Source organism: Mytilus californianus, unplaced genomic scaffold (genome assembly GCF_021869535.1).
Source record: "Mytilus californianus isolate M0D057914Y unplaced genomic scaffold, xbMytCali1.0.p SCAF_6, whole genome shotgun sequence".
In the NCBI taxonomy this organism is placed as follows: Eukaryota; Metazoa; Mollusca; class Bivalvia; order Mytilida; family Mytilidae; genus Mytilus; species Mytilus californianus.
The window spans coordinates 113,396,674-113,414,348 of NW_026262712.1; the positions used below are offsets into that span (position 1 = coordinate 113,396,674).

The 17,675-nt window shown below is 32.9% G+C and overlaps 1 protein-coding gene across 1 annotated transcript in view; it reads right to left on the reverse strand.

Moving 5' to 3' along the window:
• Positions 1-2,032: 2,032 nt before the first annotated feature.
• LOC127704904 (uncharacterized) overlaps positions 2,033-17,675 on the reverse strand; it is a 54,579-nt gene continuing 38,936 nt past the window's right edge. Inside the window, exons 5-11 of the mRNA XM_052209138.1 lie at positions 17,084-17,197; positions 13,453-13,515; positions 10,903-10,992; positions 8,381-8,452; positions 7,464-7,505; positions 4,123-4,195; positions 2,033-2,334 (exon numbers count right to left, since the gene is read on the reverse strand). Of these exons, the coding sequence (XP_052065098.1) occupies positions 4,146-4,195; positions 7,464-7,505; positions 8,381-8,452; positions 10,903-10,992; positions 13,453-13,515; positions 17,084-17,197 (431 nt within the window). The 3' untranslated portion in view covers positions 2,033-2,334; positions 4,123-4,145. The remainder of the gene's footprint in view (positions 2,335-4,122; positions 4,196-7,463; positions 7,506-8,380; positions 8,453-10,902; positions 10,993-13,452; positions 13,516-17,083; positions 17,198-17,675) is intronic.

A 17,675-nucleotide genomic window follows, 5' to 3' on the forward strand; every position in this document is an offset into this window, starting at 1 on the left:
CACTGAACTTAAAAAAAAAAGAAACCTACGCCCACGATCAGAATTCTTCATGTAAATTCATAAATACAACGTTCTTATTTTGTAACTTTCGATATACTTCACCTCCAACCACCGCCCCCTCCCAACCTGGGAACAGTATATCTAACATTACAATGTTTGTGTACCTGCCCAAATCAAAAAAAAAAAAAAAAAAGAAAGAGATGAACGGTAAGTCACTTCAGATTCAAATATTTATATGGTTGATTGTCGTTAACCAGAGATGTATAGTTACATGTCTCTGTGTTAACTTATAAGAATGACAGGAAAGTATATACTTGAAATAGATTTATGATGAATAATATGCAACTGCAGCACCCCTTTTTATCAAAGTGTACATGCATGTATTTTAATGACTGTCCGTTATTTCGATTAAGAATGACAATTGTACGTGAAATTCTATAGTTGCCAGTGAGACTTTTTTTTTACCAGATATGCGTCTTTTCGTATTTATATTTTCTCTTATATAACTCTCATTTAATATTTTATGCATAAGTGCAATATTAGGAATGGTTTATCCCCCTCCGTTTTAAGATAACTAAATAAATTAATCAACCCTCTAGCTGACCAGACGTTAATACATCTACTATCAGTCTATTCGGAGTGAAGTTTTTTATTTCTTCAAATAAGATTTTTGGGGATCATTAGTGTACGTCCAGTGGCATATATATTACATGCATGTTTGAACAGGAAAATTGACATGAGGTACTACCGGTATAATAGAACCATGTTCACATTATTATACATAATACACAACCATTGAGATGATGACGACTTTCTTAAACTGTTCAAAATAATCTAATTGAAATAAAAATCTGTGATTTTACTATGTGCATAACTGCGATGAACCAAAGCAAGTTAGATATCGACCTGTATTTAAATCAGATTGGTTTTGGATGTTTCTCTCGTATATTCAATATACATGAATATATTCTAAATTGCGACTATCTATAGTTTCGTAACCTTCTATCTAGGCGTATAATCCAATGATCGACAAGTGCGTACATTTTGTTAAATCAATATTTGTACGTTTCAAAATGTCCATAATTATTGACAACGAGTAATTACTTACATTTTCCTCGATTTACGTTTGTAAAATATGTAAATATATTTTTATTTTATCAAATCTTTTTTTGGAATTATTTAGATTTTCATAAATATTCTTTACACCATAAATGTTATTTATAAACAAGCGTATGAGTTTAGTTATATATATAATGGCTATTATATCTATATGGTTTAGTAAAGACTAGCATATCACTATCGGACACGCAAGACAAAGATGTATATTCACCTGATAGTTTCAAAATGGAAAGTTGCAAGTTATCAGCCGTGTACACTTCTCAATACCCTCAGAGGTGAAGTGATGCACGAACTTGCTTTATGTAAATGTGTAATAAGAGTTTTAAAGCCCGACAGGAAATCGCTTGAATACCTGGACGTGTCAACTCACAATACCTCTGGGAACAATTCCTTTAGCCATGCTGGTGATCAGATAAGGGAAGGTCCGAATTTATTTAAATAAGATTATTACATAAATGAATTATGAACACACTAGATTTTCGAAAACATTTTTACACGGAACACTTAAATTATCACTTTGAACTTTTTAACTAATGTCCATTAGAATTTCTTGTTTCAAAAACTTAGTAAAAAAAACAGTTTTAAAACGACAGACCATAGTACTAGTTATTAAAAAAAAATTATATATAATTACATTTTCCGTGTCAAGTTAGTTAGGAAAGGTTGCATGCACAACCATGTCTATTATCATCTTTTTTTGTGACCCGGGAAACTGTTTAGGCTTTCCTTGTCGGGTAAAACAACAGTACGCTTGACAAGATATCGACACTCAATTACGACTACGTTAGGTTACTGCTTGATTTGGTCCTTTATGGTTTATAGATATATCGTGGTTTCATATTCAGGAATGATGTCAAAATGGACGCACGCGGAGAAGTGATACTCTAAATTTATAATTGATGGTGATCTCTTATCTAGCAGAATTAAACTTTAATATTTATGAATTTGTGGTTTTTTATACATAATCAACATAATATCAATTTTTCATTTTTTTGTGAAGTATCCCTTTAAACGGTTTTAATAGACAACAAAGCTATGTTTTTGGTTGGTCCCCGTTTTAATAAAATGACCAATTATTCTTGTTGTTCATATTTCTTTTCCTTTTTCTATTCTTTTACTTTCTTGAATACCAGTTTCAGTGCTTTTCCATTTTCTCCTTAGACCAGGGGTTATCGTCATACAGGTTCTGTCGATCAATTACATCTTTACCTATTCCTTAATTATAAAAATATAGTATTTTACACAAAATTATTAAATAAATGAACAAACGTCAATAACAAGGTTTAATGTATGCTAAAAATACAGATCATGAATACTATGTAAATAAGGCAGCAGCAGTTTTCTCTGTGCTGAGTGTTCTTGCGTTTGTTTGTACTGTATTCCTGTCACGTAGTGTTGTCATTTTAGTGTTATTTTTAACATTGCCATTTAAGCGGGAGGTTTGGCTAGCCATAAAACCAGGTTCAACCCACCATGTTTTCTTTAAATGTCCTTTACCAAGTCAGGAATATGGCAGTTGTTATCTACAGTCCTTTTCTATGTATGTTGTCGTTTGCTTTTGTCGTTGTTCAGTATTTCTGTTGTTCCGTTGTTTTCCTCTTATAGTTGATGTGTTTCCCTCGGTTTTAGTTTGTTACCCGGATTTGGTTTGCTTAATCGTATTATGACTATTGAACAGCGGTATACTAGTGTTGCCTTTATTTACCAATGTTCAAATATCATCAATTGATTAAAAAGATAAGCTTGGGTAACAAACAAAAAACCAAAGAAATTTCTTGAGCTCCAAAAATTAGATAAAGTTGCATTGACAGAGATAACGTCTCCTGTTATGCATGCATCATCAGTCATGCGAGTCCACACTCAGTCGAAATATCACTACCGGGAATAAGACACAATCGTTAATTTGAAAGACAGATTTAGCTATTTTGGGATCTAAAGATCTAAGACAGCGAAAGCAAATCGCTAGTGAGATGAGAAGCATATAAATCTTATCAGTCAACCTATTCGTAATGGTGACCATAAAACTTTTGTAGTGTAGATTTCAGTCGTTCTTCCACATTACTCTGTCAGAGAGGGTTAAGTGTGAGGACCACAAAATGATGTGGTTAGTGTCAACTTAAGGCAACCACACGGCGTTCAACAATGAACACATCCAATACCACTGTAAAAGGTCTCAAAACTACAAAATGTAAAATAGATCATACGAGAAAATCAATAGTCTTTGTATTAAAATAATTAAATTAAAATAACAAACGAAAAACAAATATAATTGACAGAAACCAACGACAACCACTGAGTAACAGGCTTCTGAATTGGAACAGACACATATCAAAATACTGTGTAATATGTTCGGGAGCGCTCAACCCCATGTGTGGCCTAGAAATTTTGTATAACAACACAACATAAGAACAAACTGTAAAATCAATTAGAAAGGAGTTAACGCATCAAATCTTAACGAAGCACAAAAACAACTAAGATAAATGGAGAATGTGTCCATTTGACAAAAATGATGCCCCCGCTTCCATATAACGTTATACAACATAACTATAGAACTGTAAAAGTGACGCCACCCAAATTCAAACTTGGTCTGTGTTTTATGGTAATAAGCATTGTGTATGAGTTTGGTTGAGGCAAACTAAAGTTAGAGAACGGAAACAATTTTGAGACGTACGGACGGACAAGGGTAAAAAGGTCAAATACAAAGAGTACCGATCAAAGTGTATTATCAGTACTTATAAACTATTTAAAATCAAATTACAACGAATAAACAAATTATTTTTCATGAATTCATTTATGAAACAAGGTAGTTCACCAGACACATAACAAAGAAAACGGTGGGAATACTTAAATTGCAAGATCCTGAGTCATTTGACACTTATTTCGGGATCTATAGTTTCACTGTTTCCGGTAATGTCTGTATCGTGTACTACCGTAATCAATAGACGAGGACATGAGAACATGTGAATTTATTCACAGTTTCATCATATACTTAATCAAACTTACATTTTTGTGTGAGGATTTCACTCTCAAATTTCGTTTAGAAGAACATTTTCTCCACACTGCATTCCATCTTGATCTGCAAATAAGACATGCAGCTTATAAGATAGTGGCATATAACAAATTGATGAATATTTTCTTAAAGAAACACCTTTCCCCCCAAACTATCAGTGAATAGGTCGCATTACTGTGTGCATTTGAACTTTGTTTGTTATTGATAATATAGGGATCTGATTTTTTTTTAAACATTGCTTTTTGCACGAAGATACATATTGCTGGTGTTAAGTCACCAAAACTTTACTTTGTAAAGAGCCAAGAACAAATACACACATAAAAAAGAATTTATAATATCAGGCCAATAATTTCATATTTCAGACGTGTGTTTTGTCTACAAAAGACTCAACATTGACAAATAAAAAATAAGAAAAGAAAGTACATCAATATGCTAAACTTTTGCATAGAAAATATTTGTTGACTTTGTTTGATTAACATTTATTAAAATATTCCAATGAGTGCTTGTTGATACAAAACTTTCTTTTATGACAAAAAGAAAAAAACATGAATTCCTTTGTTTCCCATTTATGCTATGTAGGTCACATATATAAAATACACTATATTTAAATAGAATTGACGATACAAATTATTCAGGCATATTCACTAGATTAAAATTGTTGGTAGCAAATTGCTGACTATAATGATTCCGTTTCTAAACTGGTGCAATAATTCCATTTGCAGCATAGTTAGCCATCATATAAAGCAGGTTAATACATAATAACATAAAAAAAAAAAGAGACGGCGAAACAAGGGAGCAATCAAAACGATAAATGAGTCATAATCGAGAAACTAAAGACGAGATTATGGCTATGACAATTGTCTAATTTTTAAGCCTAACTTATTTGATAAGTTGTCACAACCATTTTCCCGAAGCAACTGCATGTGGTGTTTTGTCCTCGAAGATATTACCAGTTCTGAAATCTTCTGCTAATATGGAATATCATTTTCTGAAAATCAACTGTTCGTTTTTCTTCATCATGCATATTTCTAGATGGCCTTAGACATATTTGGTACACAAAGTTTCTGCATATTTGGTTTTTAGTCCTCCCTTTTGTTTTTTGATTTGATCCTCCTACTATTTTAATTCGGCAGTAAGCAATTAGCCTGGTTTCATTTTGTCATAATGTAGATGAGAAGATACGATTAAGTGAGGGATAGCGGTAATGTTGTACAAGCAATATTTTATTATTATGTTGTCGATTTTTACCCCTCAAAATACAAATCTAAACCATGTCGGTTTAAATACACACAAAAATACATAAATATAGACACTTTTAATCGGTTGACAGTTATTATTACTGAGATCAACACGATGATTTGAGTTTTTGATCAACAGAATCACACAAAGTATTCTTTTCATTTGGCAATGATCTTATTAGATAAGACAGACTGGGTTAACATGACAGGAATTTTAATGCCATTTGTCAAAAGTAATATCTTAAACGTTTTGCGTTATTTTGGCGATAATAGCAGCTCTTTGGGTGCTACTGTTAATTCGGCTCACAACTTCTATCAACTCGGGACGATTTGGAAATGAAACTTACATAATGGTGGTTATTATTTTTATTTCCCTTTGGGTTATAAAATTTCACAGGTTTACAAGTATTTGTAACTTCTTGACTTTCAAACATTAGGACTTTATCGTCCTAATTACGTTAATCTAGTTAAGCGTTTTTGAACGCCTGCAATCTATAAAGAATTATTCTTATTTGGAGTGAAAAAGGAAAAACATGTTCTTGTTATTTGCATTCTGGATTACATAAATATAAATCGTGAAAATCAACAGAGATGACAGACATCTGCATGTGTATCCCGTATTTTAATGTGTTCGTCATCTTGAGAATCTCTGCGTTGATGGCAGATCCTTGCTTAGCCCTGTTACAGTTGCTCGAAACTTTTACACACACGGGACGATTTAGATGTTGGCATATTTTATAGACACTTGAATATTGCTGAAAACTGTATGTTGCCCACGAGGTCTCTTTTGGTTAATTTTCGTCGTTGGATCGCTCTCATTGACTTGACGTTAATCCTGCATCTTTTTTTTTCTGATTTCAATTAAACCTTAAGTTAGATTAAGATAGGCATTTTGATCTGTAGAAATTATAAGTAACAAACAGAATTATCATCACATAATTTGGTTATCACTGAAATTATTTCTAATTTTGAATATAAACATAAATGCAGAGTCAATTTAGTTACACGTATGTCTCGCTTATAATAGAATCCAACGGGTAAAAATGGATAGATATAGATGACTTTAAAGGTCAATGAACAGTTCATATAGTTCACAACAATATTCCGCAGTAACAAGTTATGGTTCCTTTCCATTCTTGTGGTTTTAAAACATTTTTTGTTTTTTATTTTTTCAATTTTCAACGGAATCACACAAAATGTTTTTTTTTTTTTTTTTTTTATTTGGTGGTAAATTTATTAGATAACAAATAATAAATATACATAAGAGACATTTATATGTCATATGTCAGAAGTCATATCTTAAATGTTTTTGTTCTTTTGAAGATAACGGGTGTTGATGGCAGCTCTTTTGTTGCTATTGTTTAATGTATTCACAACCAATGTCTAAACCTGAACGATTTAGAACTGATCATATTGTATGGTAACCTTGTTTATTGTTGAACATTTATTTTTCTGTTTTGATCGGTTTTCGACATCGAACTGTCTAATTTAATGTAAAACCTATATACTGTTGGTTATTCTATATATGTCCGTTTGGTTATGTGGCTTCTCAAGTATTCGGAAGTTTGTTCATCCTTGACTTTCAAATGTCTGCATTCTATCATTCTTACCATGGTACATTTAGACAAGCCTTTTGGACGCATGCAATCTATATACTGACATTTTCATTTAAGGTTATTTGCTATCACAGGAAAACAGGCAGTATATGTCATTGTGTGTTAATTTCATTTTGGATTACTTAAATTTAAATCGTCAAAATCAACTTAGATGACGAACATCTGCATGTCATATATGTATGTCATATTTTAGTTGTTTTGTCATCTATTCTTCTAATTATGGTAGAAGATCTTTGCTTGTTTCTGTTTAACTTATTCATAACTTTTTTGTACTCGGAACGATTTACAGAACTTAAAATACGATGTAGTTCTTGGCATACTATATAGAAACTTGTTTATTGCTGAAAACTGTATGTTGCCTTCTATGACTCGTTTTGGTTATTTTAATCATTCAATCGCTGTTTTTGAATTGACGTTAATCCTACATCCCATCTCCTTCATATTTCAGTGCTCAAAATTCAAAATTTAATCATTGCATACCTGATACGTTTTGTATTCCTGGATTTTGATTGACATTTGGATCTGTAGAAATTATAAGTAACGAACATAATTTTTTATGAAATATTATGGTTATCACTGAAAACATTTCTAGTTAGAAATATTAATAAATATGTAGATTCAACTCGGTTAAACAGGTGTCTCGCTGATCATAGAATATCACAGCTAGACATGAAAGGAAATTAATTACATTAAATGTCAATGAACATTACTTGTATTGCAAAACATTATTACCAAGAAACAGATTATGATTCCTTTCCATTCTTTTAGTTTAAAATCGTTTTTTTTTTTTTTTTAGTGTTTGGTTCACAGAATCACAAAAAATATATTTTTATCTGGCAACAAATTTGTTAGATAACAAAAATAAATTGACATTACATTATTTTGGAGATTGTATGTGAAGATGGCAGCTCTTTGTTTTTTACTGTTAAATTTGTTCACAACTTATGTCAACTCGTAACGATTTAGAGTTTAATATTTTGTAAAGTACCCTTGTTTTTGTTAATGTTTTTAATTCTTCTATTTTTTCGTCAGTTTTCAAAAACAAATCTACGATTTAAAGTGAAACTCCGGCAATGGGGGTTATTCTTTATATGTCCCCTTTTGTTACATAGATCGTGAGATACATTTTTGTGATGAACTGTAACATCGATGCAACAACCAATATGGACGTGGTACACTCGGCGTGTATGATTTGCATAAATTTATTACTATAATTAAACATTTGACATACATGGTTGTCACTTCCATTGGTGTAGTAAATGTATTTCTAGCAGCTTTTTTAAAAATTGATTTTCAGTGATTATGAACTTTGCCTTTGTAGGTATTCTGTAGTTATGCAAAGCTTTTTGTCATACATTTCAGTTCTAGTAAGTAAATTGCAATGTTCATTTACTTACCCACATTTGACAAACACACTATTGAAGTAATACAACCGAACACTAGTCCGATAGGAATAAATGCCCATTGTGCTAGAATAACAAAATTTATTTTAAAGAATAATACAAAAATACATTATTATACACGACTATCATGATTTTAAATTTCAGTGTGATATTTGTATTCAAATGGTCTAAAGTACTTATCGATTGATAAATGACTGCTTTTAAAGAATGATATCAATAGTTTTCATTTTTTACAGATCTAGAACTGGGTCGATACCGCTACTGGTGGACCCGACTTCCCGAGGGTATTAACACGTCAGTAGTCAATACTTCGGTACTGACATGATTTAACTTTTTAAAAATTGTCCGTTATTAAATTTATTCTTGACTCTGCAAACAGTACTATCAAACTGGTATTAAATTTTGTTCTATTTTGATGTCAAATGATTCGTTTATAAAATGTGTCATACACCATATGTCCTTACGTAAGTGACGTTGAAATACAACGTGTTCACATTTAATGTTTACTTATTTATTTTTGTATTTGAAGGCTTCAGCATTTAATTTTGAGCGAACTTGAATCTTGAAATTCATAAATTCTGACAGCGCCCAAGACAGTTTATCTTTTTCACAAATAAGACAAAAAACAAATGCTGAATAATTCTCATGTAATTTTTAAGATGACCAGTTTACAGTCAATATTTTGAGAAAAATAGACATGTGTGGTGAAAGGATTAAGGCTGTAAATTTTCTACTTGACAATTTCTTTTTTTCGTGTATTGTTTTGTATATTAACCAGGTCGTTAGTTTTCTAGTTTGAATTATTTAACATTTGTCATTTTGGGTCACTTTTAATGTTTACTATGTAGTATGGGTTTTGCTCAGTGTTGAAGGTCGTACGGTAACCTATAGTTGTTAACTTCTACGTCATTTGGTCTCTGTTGGAGATCATTGGCAATCATACTACAACTTATTTTCATATGAACCACATATTTTAATTGAAAATTAAAAAATTCCACCCACAGGTAGCAAAGTATCTTGTTCCATTTTATTGTGGCTCATATCGTTTCTTTTATACTAAGAAATCTGTAATGCAATGTGTAAGGACAGTATTCCATGAACTATGCATTGCATATCACGCCTGGATAATTTGTATGTACTGTTATATTTGTATAAAAATGCAGGCCATGTCATAATGTTTGCACCCCCGAGATCAAATATGATACAATATAGTTATAATAGAAAAAAATGTAATATATCTGCCTTATGCAAAACTCTGGTCCCTTGTCCGGAATGGACCATACTTTAGGTCTTTTCTAGTTCTATCAGTTCTTCAATTTGGTTTTGGATTTTCACGTAGTTTGGCCTCGAACATCACTGATCGATGAGACATTATTTGTCGAAATGCACATTTGGTGCAGTAACATTGGTACCATTGCTGTTATTACTTCTACTGGATTGATTGTGAGTCCCCGCAGGTATCCACAGCCGATCGAAAATAGCCAGTAATTTGGTACTGCTATGAAAATCCGGATATTTTTTTTCCACATGTTTGCTTTTATAAAACGTTGGTAATGATTGAAAAGTAAGGAATATTTCTCACACATTTTTTATTCCTTGTCCTTGTACTTTTGGTCCTTCCGGTTTTATAAACTCTTCAACGTTTGTCAAATGCATATTTGAACCAGTAAAATTGGTACTGGTCATGTATGGTTGTTATATTGTATGTTTTGGTTGAATAATGTGTTATGTCGTATCGTTTGTTGTCCAAATAATTATTAAATTGCCTTTCAATACCATCATTGTCATATTCCCGAATATGACTGTTATACTGAATGTGAATTTGCATGGCTGTGCGGCGTGTCTCAGTGTTTTGTACATCCAACATTAATGGAATTATTTTGATGTTTCTGTTATGGTTTCGGTTAGATAATCTGTTATGTCTTATCGTTTGTAGTCCAAATAATTATAAAATTGCTTTTCCATACCATCATTGTCATGAAAATTGTTTGGACGAATAATGTGAAAATGTTCGAGATTGCATGTTAGTTACGTAAGCGCGTCACTGTTTTTGATATCCTGTGGTGTTTTTCGTTGATGGAATATGTTCATTGTTGTTCTGTGGTTTGCATGTTGTGTCGAATATTACAACATTTGTTTGTGCGTTTCTCTGTTATGAATGTTCTTGCGTGTGTTTGTGCTGTATTTCTGTCAGTGTCCGTAGTGTTTTAGTGATATTTTTTAACATTGTCATAAAGCGGGAGGTTTGGCATGCCATGAAACCAGGTTCAACCCACCATTTTTTCTTAAAATGTCCTGTACCAAGTCAGAAATATGGCAGTTGTTATCAAATAGTTCGTTTTTATGTGTGTTGGCGTTTGTTTTTGTTACACTTCAGTGTTCCATTGTTCCTTTGTTTTCCTCTTATAATTGATGTGTTTCCCTCGGTTTTGGTTTGTAACCCGGATATGTTTTCTATCAATCGATTTATGACTTTTGAACGCCGGTATACTACTGTTGCCTTTATTCATACTTACAATAGCAGTTACTGTCGTCAAAAAACCCAAAAAGTATTGCAACTGCCACAAAAAAAATTGTTGATAAAGCAAATGTTGTTCTTTTACAAACTGAAAAAGTAATAAAAACAATTTAGGAGAGCGTATATGATTCAATATCCAAAATAAGTCAACAGTCTGATGGTGTACGGTGAAATGTAAATGTTCAAATTTTTGTCCTTTTGTCTTTTGTGGATAGTTATCTTTCTTGGCAATTATACAATACATTTTGTCATATTGTCGGAAGATATTCAACTGTATCTTTGCTTTGGAATTGATACAGATGGACGACGGTTTAACCATAAACGTCTGGATTTCCTTTCTTCCTAGCTTTAGTCAATTGCGCTTTTCAAGGTACAAAGATATTTTCGCATGGGTACTATCTATTTGAAGTACTGAAAACGTCCCTAAATAATGTAGTACTTTTCAGTACCATAATTGTACAGTACTTGATTTGTACTTGCAGGTGAAGGTAACCGTTTTAAACTTTTATTGTGTAGAACATTTTGGGAAAATTAGTACCGAACACTTTCAGAAAAATTTCCGATGAAATCATATATTAAAAAAAAAAAAACCGAAGAACTATATTTTTCTTGTACCTTCATAGTACTACAATACGGTGAAAATGGTATTTCATATTTTTATAAAACAATGAACCTCTGTAAAATTATGTAAAAAACGCAATAGCTTAGCATTACAATATCATTACTACATTAATAAGGTACACTTTCGGTACTGTAGAGTTATGGTATTATAAACATACCTGTGCAGAAGTAGCAGTGTATTATCAAGACATCTCGCCATAGGGATTTTGCTCTTATGCAAAAATTCCTGCAAATTGGCTATAAAGACGGGCGACACAACGCCATCATGAACTAGTCGCCCTATACGATGTGTCTGTGTTTCAACTAGAGAATGACATCTTCTAGTTGTGTTACAGCCCTTGGATGGTGTAAACTTCCCAAAAAAAGTGTATGGTGTAATGATGTATGGCATATGGTGTAATGGTAGAAGGTGTATGGTGCTATGGTGTATGGTGTAAGGGGAATGGTGTAATGGTGTAACGTGCGATCGGGAATGGTGTGAATGAATGGTGTACGACATTTAAAACTATGCAAAATATTGATAAGAACTGATTTTTAACTTTATACATTAATTTACAATATTGTGATCAAAATTCGTTTTTTAAAATAAATAAATAATTTTGTAGTCGCACGCTTTCTTTGAAATTAAATTGCATTATGGTGTAATGTGTAAGGTGTATGGTGCAAAGGTGTAACGTGTATGGTGTAATGGCACAGGGTGTATGGTGTAATGGTGAATGGTGTAATAGTGTATGGTGTTAGTGGGAAGTTTACACCATCCAAGGACTGTACATCTGAAGACACCATTTAAATTTGATTCGTTTGAAACGTGAAAAATGCATGAAAAACGTTTATCCTGTCAATGCAAGTTTTTGATCCGTTTGGAGTTCATACGAGTAGGTTTGACTGTGCGGAAAGTATAAGTACGAAGCCTCTTCCGATCAGACAAGGACGTTGACGTTAAAACAACAATCAATCAGTTAAATTAGATTTATGAGTTTTATCATGTGAACTCTTAGCAAAGTACATACCGTTTTAAGTCTATGAACGGTGTGGGTATGACAAAATGTGAAACAATTCAAAAGACAAAACCAACGGTCTATATACACTACAATTCTAAACGAAAACAATGACAAATAGCAACCAAAGACAATTACTGGCCTACAGGATTCTAACTTTAGACATGCACTTAAAGAGTGCAACAGGGTTTAACATTTTTGTGAGTGCTAAATCCAACCCCTAACCTGGGACAATGATGTAACAACACCACATAAGAATACACTGAGAAAAAAACCGTTGAAAGGGGCCCGGCTGACGATATCAACACTCACAAATAACAAGAAATAAATACTTAGTAATATATAAACTGGGAGTATCTTTCGCCTCTATTTTCTAAATAGTGAAAAAAAATGCCTGATAGATGTAGGGCAATCACCCACACTTCTAGTGATACATCTCGTCATTGATTGTTTTCTTTCTTAAATTTTGTTCTATGTATGTTCGTCTTTAAAATCACTCGTTGTAGAACAGAAATCATTCGGAGTTTCTAAAACATTTGTATACAACTATGCTTTTGACAATCTTTTCGGGCATGCACGACAATTGTTTTTACAGACTGTCAACTGTTTTTCTTGATTTCAATGGTCTTTAGAAAAAAGAAAACATATAGCTCCATGATTTAATGCACCCGAAGCAAGCATTTTGGAAAAAAATAGGAATGCATGGACTCTTTCCGAAAAATCATTTTTGCACAGGAGACCGCACTTACTTTCACATTCAAGAACGTTGGTACTGGTAGATTCAAAATAATGATACATGTCGTGCGCACATTTCCTATTCATATCATTATGAAAGAACCTGCTAGATGATGGCATTGAAAGTATGGGAGATAAATGTTAAAGTTTAATTTGTTTCTATAAATTACAAAATAAACTACTTGTATTCTTGCCTAATATCTTTGTTGCTTTATTGCTGTTCTTGCATGCACATTCAGACATCCTTTCGCACAATTCTGAAATTTTCAGAATATCATATTAGCAATAATTCATGTAGGCAATTATTATCTGAAATGTTGTTATGTAATACCCCCTCACACTAGGATCACGATCCCACTACGACCTCTGAAATTCTGAAAAATTTTGGTAGTCGTATTAATATCATGGTGGTCGTGGTAAGGTCGTATTAGGACGTGCCAAGGTCTTCATGATCGTGGAGATCCACGAACAACTTTTAACATGTTCAAAATATTCTTAATGCAGTCGTGACTATAACTAGTCGTAATAATAGTGTAGAAAAGTCATAGTAAGGACGTAGTAAGATCGGGATGGGCGTAGAAGCATCGTATTGGAAATCGTAGTGCAATCGGGAAGCCAATGGAAAAGATTTCGCTGCGACCTTACTACGATTTAACTGCGACTATCCTGATTTCACTACGTCTTTATTACGCTTCTACTACGATGATGATACGATTATACTACGGTTGGGAAGACTATAGTAAGGCGCTACTACGTGCTTGCCGTCCTTAGTACGACCTTACTACGAAACTAATACGTCCTAGACACGAAAATTGCACGACCTCATTCTGTTGATATAAAAAATGTAATAACTTCTACCTGTAGTTCAACCATGGACACATATGAGCAAACACTACTTCTGCAATCTTCAATTCAGTTGCACTGTATCAATTTGGCTGATCAGGCTACACTTTAAGTTATAAGAAGAAGGAGAAGACATACTAGACAGCGTAAGTATTTTTGTGCGCGTCCTTGGCTTTTAATTGAAAGAAAAACTCCAGTTTGGGCATTGCGATCGACTTATGAAAGAATTGAGGATGGAGGATCAACAGTCAATTTTTTATTTTTTGAAGGATTCCTCAAGAAACGTTTGATGAAATTTTGAACAGACTAAGTCCTCAAATTTAGAAGATATACACACGATTCAGAAAGGCACTCAATCCCAGTCTGAAAGTCGCTATTACCTTCAGGTACTTAGCTTCTGGCGATAGATATCCAACCCTTCAGTACGATTTCAGAGTCGCGCGCAATACCATAAGTACTTTTATTCCTAAGGTTTGCCAGGCAATTGTACAGGAATATAAAGATGAAGTCATATCCTGTCCAACAGAACCAAATGAATGGCGAGCTATTAGTGAAGAATTTCATAGAAGATGGAACGTGCCACACGCGTGTTCCGCACTCGGTGGAAAGCTTGTTGCTATTAAAAGCCCGCCTCAAAGAAGATCCTTGTTTCATAACTCTAACGTTTTTTTTTTCATTAGTGCTCCTTGCCTTTGTGAATACAAATTTTTATGGATAGATGTAGGAGGATAGGGTTCCATGTCGGACGCCCAGATTTACAACGCGTCAGAATCAACGGAGTGTTTGGAAGATAATACATTGTATACTTTTGGATTTCCAGAGTCAGATCCCTTACCTAACGACGACCTGAACATGCCATAGTTCATCTTGGATGACAGCGCATTTAGGTTGAGAACTGATTTAATGAAGTCATACTAGTATTCTAGAGCGCAGTGACAACGCAGTGGAATCATGGTTCGATCATAATAGACTCGTATTAATGCGATCGGGAAGGTCTTTTTACAAGCATACAAAGATCGTGTAAGTCGTGGTAAGGTCTTATTAGACGTAGCATGAGCGTGACAAGATCGTAACTAGAACTTGTTACTATCGTAGCGGAATCGTAGCAGGATCTAATCAGGATCATAGCAAGGTCGTGGTATGAACGTGAAAACTATGAAATATTGAATATTCAAGCCGATCATACCACGATCTCACCGCGATCTTATTTTTCTATAGATCGTAGTGTGATCTGCATGGTCTTGGTATAGTGTGACGGGGGCTTGACATATATGTCTATCTCACCAAATATACCGTTAGAGTACAGTTATTATGATATTTATTTGAAATATTAAAGATGCACTGTTCAGACCGTTGACAACACAACGTGTTAATAACTTTGTAGAATTGTATAAAATCTAATTGTTTATTAGATAACAGATGCAACATGTAAAGCAGGATCTGCCTACCCTTCCGGGGCACCTTAGATCGCCACGGTTATGTTGAAGGATGTGAGCTAAGTGTTTAGTTTTCTATTTAGTATTATGTTGACTTGCTTTTCCTTTTTTTTATAATTTATTTATTTCCTTCATGAATTTACAGGTATCAACAAATATTTATCTTGTGGCACAAACTTGCTTTTCCTTTCGCCAATTTTCTTTTCGTAGCCATATCGTTGTCTGTCGCCTTAGATATACCTTCCATTTTCCGCCTTTCTATTGAGCTTATATTCTGCTTTGTCTGTCGTAAGGATCAATGATAACACTTTTTCGAATTAACTCGATTGATCTGATACTAGTGTTACAAAAAGTCTACAAAAAGTACCTTTCTTAGAATAAATCGTTGAAAAGGAAAAAAGCTAAACATCACATTGTTGTATTGTGTTAGTAAATAAGGTGATAAATTGTAATAGAAAATTATATTAGTAAAACATTGACATAACTTATTTGTTATCCATTCGTTTGATGTGTTTGAGCTTTTGATTTTGTCGTTTGATCGGGGACTTTCCGTTTTAAATTTTCCTCGTATTTCGGTATTTTTGTTAATTTATTTTTTCCATGCATAATGTTCTGACAAATCTATTCGTTTACTTCGTACTGAAAAGAAGTACTGTGGATTCATTTATTTTCGTGGGTATCAATTTTCGTGGATAGAGAAAAAAAGACGTTTCGTGGTATACGTAAATTCGTGGATCGCTGATTACAAAAAAAAATCAATCAGATACGTAATTCGTGGATTTCTTTTTGATTTAGATCATATAACCTCCTTGGTTTGATCAATAATAAAACAAACAAAAAAGAAGGAATTCATTGAAAAAGTTTTGAATTGTCAAAATCCTCGTTTGGTCATTCTAGGTTAAAGTGTTCATTGAAAACTTCTATTACAATAATGGACAGAGACAACTAATTATTTGTTTGTTTTACAATTTATAAATTCTTGTCGGAATTTTATAAGGCATTCAAAACACTATGGTTGAAAGCTCATTTCCCTAATCACGATATATTAGACAGTCATATAAGTAAAAGGTGTGAAAATGCATGCACCTGTCATAAACAATATTACCTACGGGCAATAACCCCGTACTTAATCCTATTGATTCTAAATCACCAGTAAACCAAACTATGAAACGGTAATTAACAACTTGCAGTTATTTTCCATGAACAGTTTAATCAATTTTAAAAATTAAATTATCACTGATATTCGATATATTTATTATTGATGTAATCAGAATACTTTTATCTTCTTTCATTTAAAACACGTGTTATGTTACAATGTTTATCGTTAGTCAACACTATACTAGAACTGCATAACATAACCGGAAATAAACATCCGACTCCATACACATTTCTCGGGATTATTCTTCGTTGAATTCTTAAATTCGTGGTTCGCTGTGACCCACGAAACCCTCGAAAATTGGTATACCACGAATAAAAATGAATCCACAGTAATATAAACAAACATTTCATATTTCAAAGTTTCTTAAAATGAGTGTTAACATCTTACCTTCTATTTTCGTAAAACTTGTCTTGACAAATGATAGCAAAAATAAAACCAAAATGGTGGATCCAAGATAACTGAGTGTTGCTTTCAGTAATACATTCGTGATGCAGTTAGTATCTAAAAAAAAAACCGCATTTTAACCTTAATCTTTGAAAAGTGTAAATTTGAGATATTGTATTGTACGAACTGAACTAGATAGAGTTTAAAAGAATAAACAGAAACAAAGAGAAGGAATGGTAACATAACAAGAGACGTAATCATACACATCAATATACAAGTTTTCAATACTTTAATAAATTAGAAAGAATAGTATGATGCAGACTGGTCAGCATAGCACATGATTTCAATCATGCTGCAAGCTGAGATCAAAACAAATGTTGTATTACCAAAATAGGGAATTTCATACAAATGGTTTCAAAAATTTGAACAACGCCTTCCCCCATTAATATATTTCTTTCAAATTAAAATCTTTATACAAAAGAGTTTTAAAATACCAAATGGATATTCAAGCTTAAAATTGTAACCCTATGACAAAAAAAAGACCGAAAGACAAACAACAGTCGACAAAACACAACACAGAAAACTAAACACACGA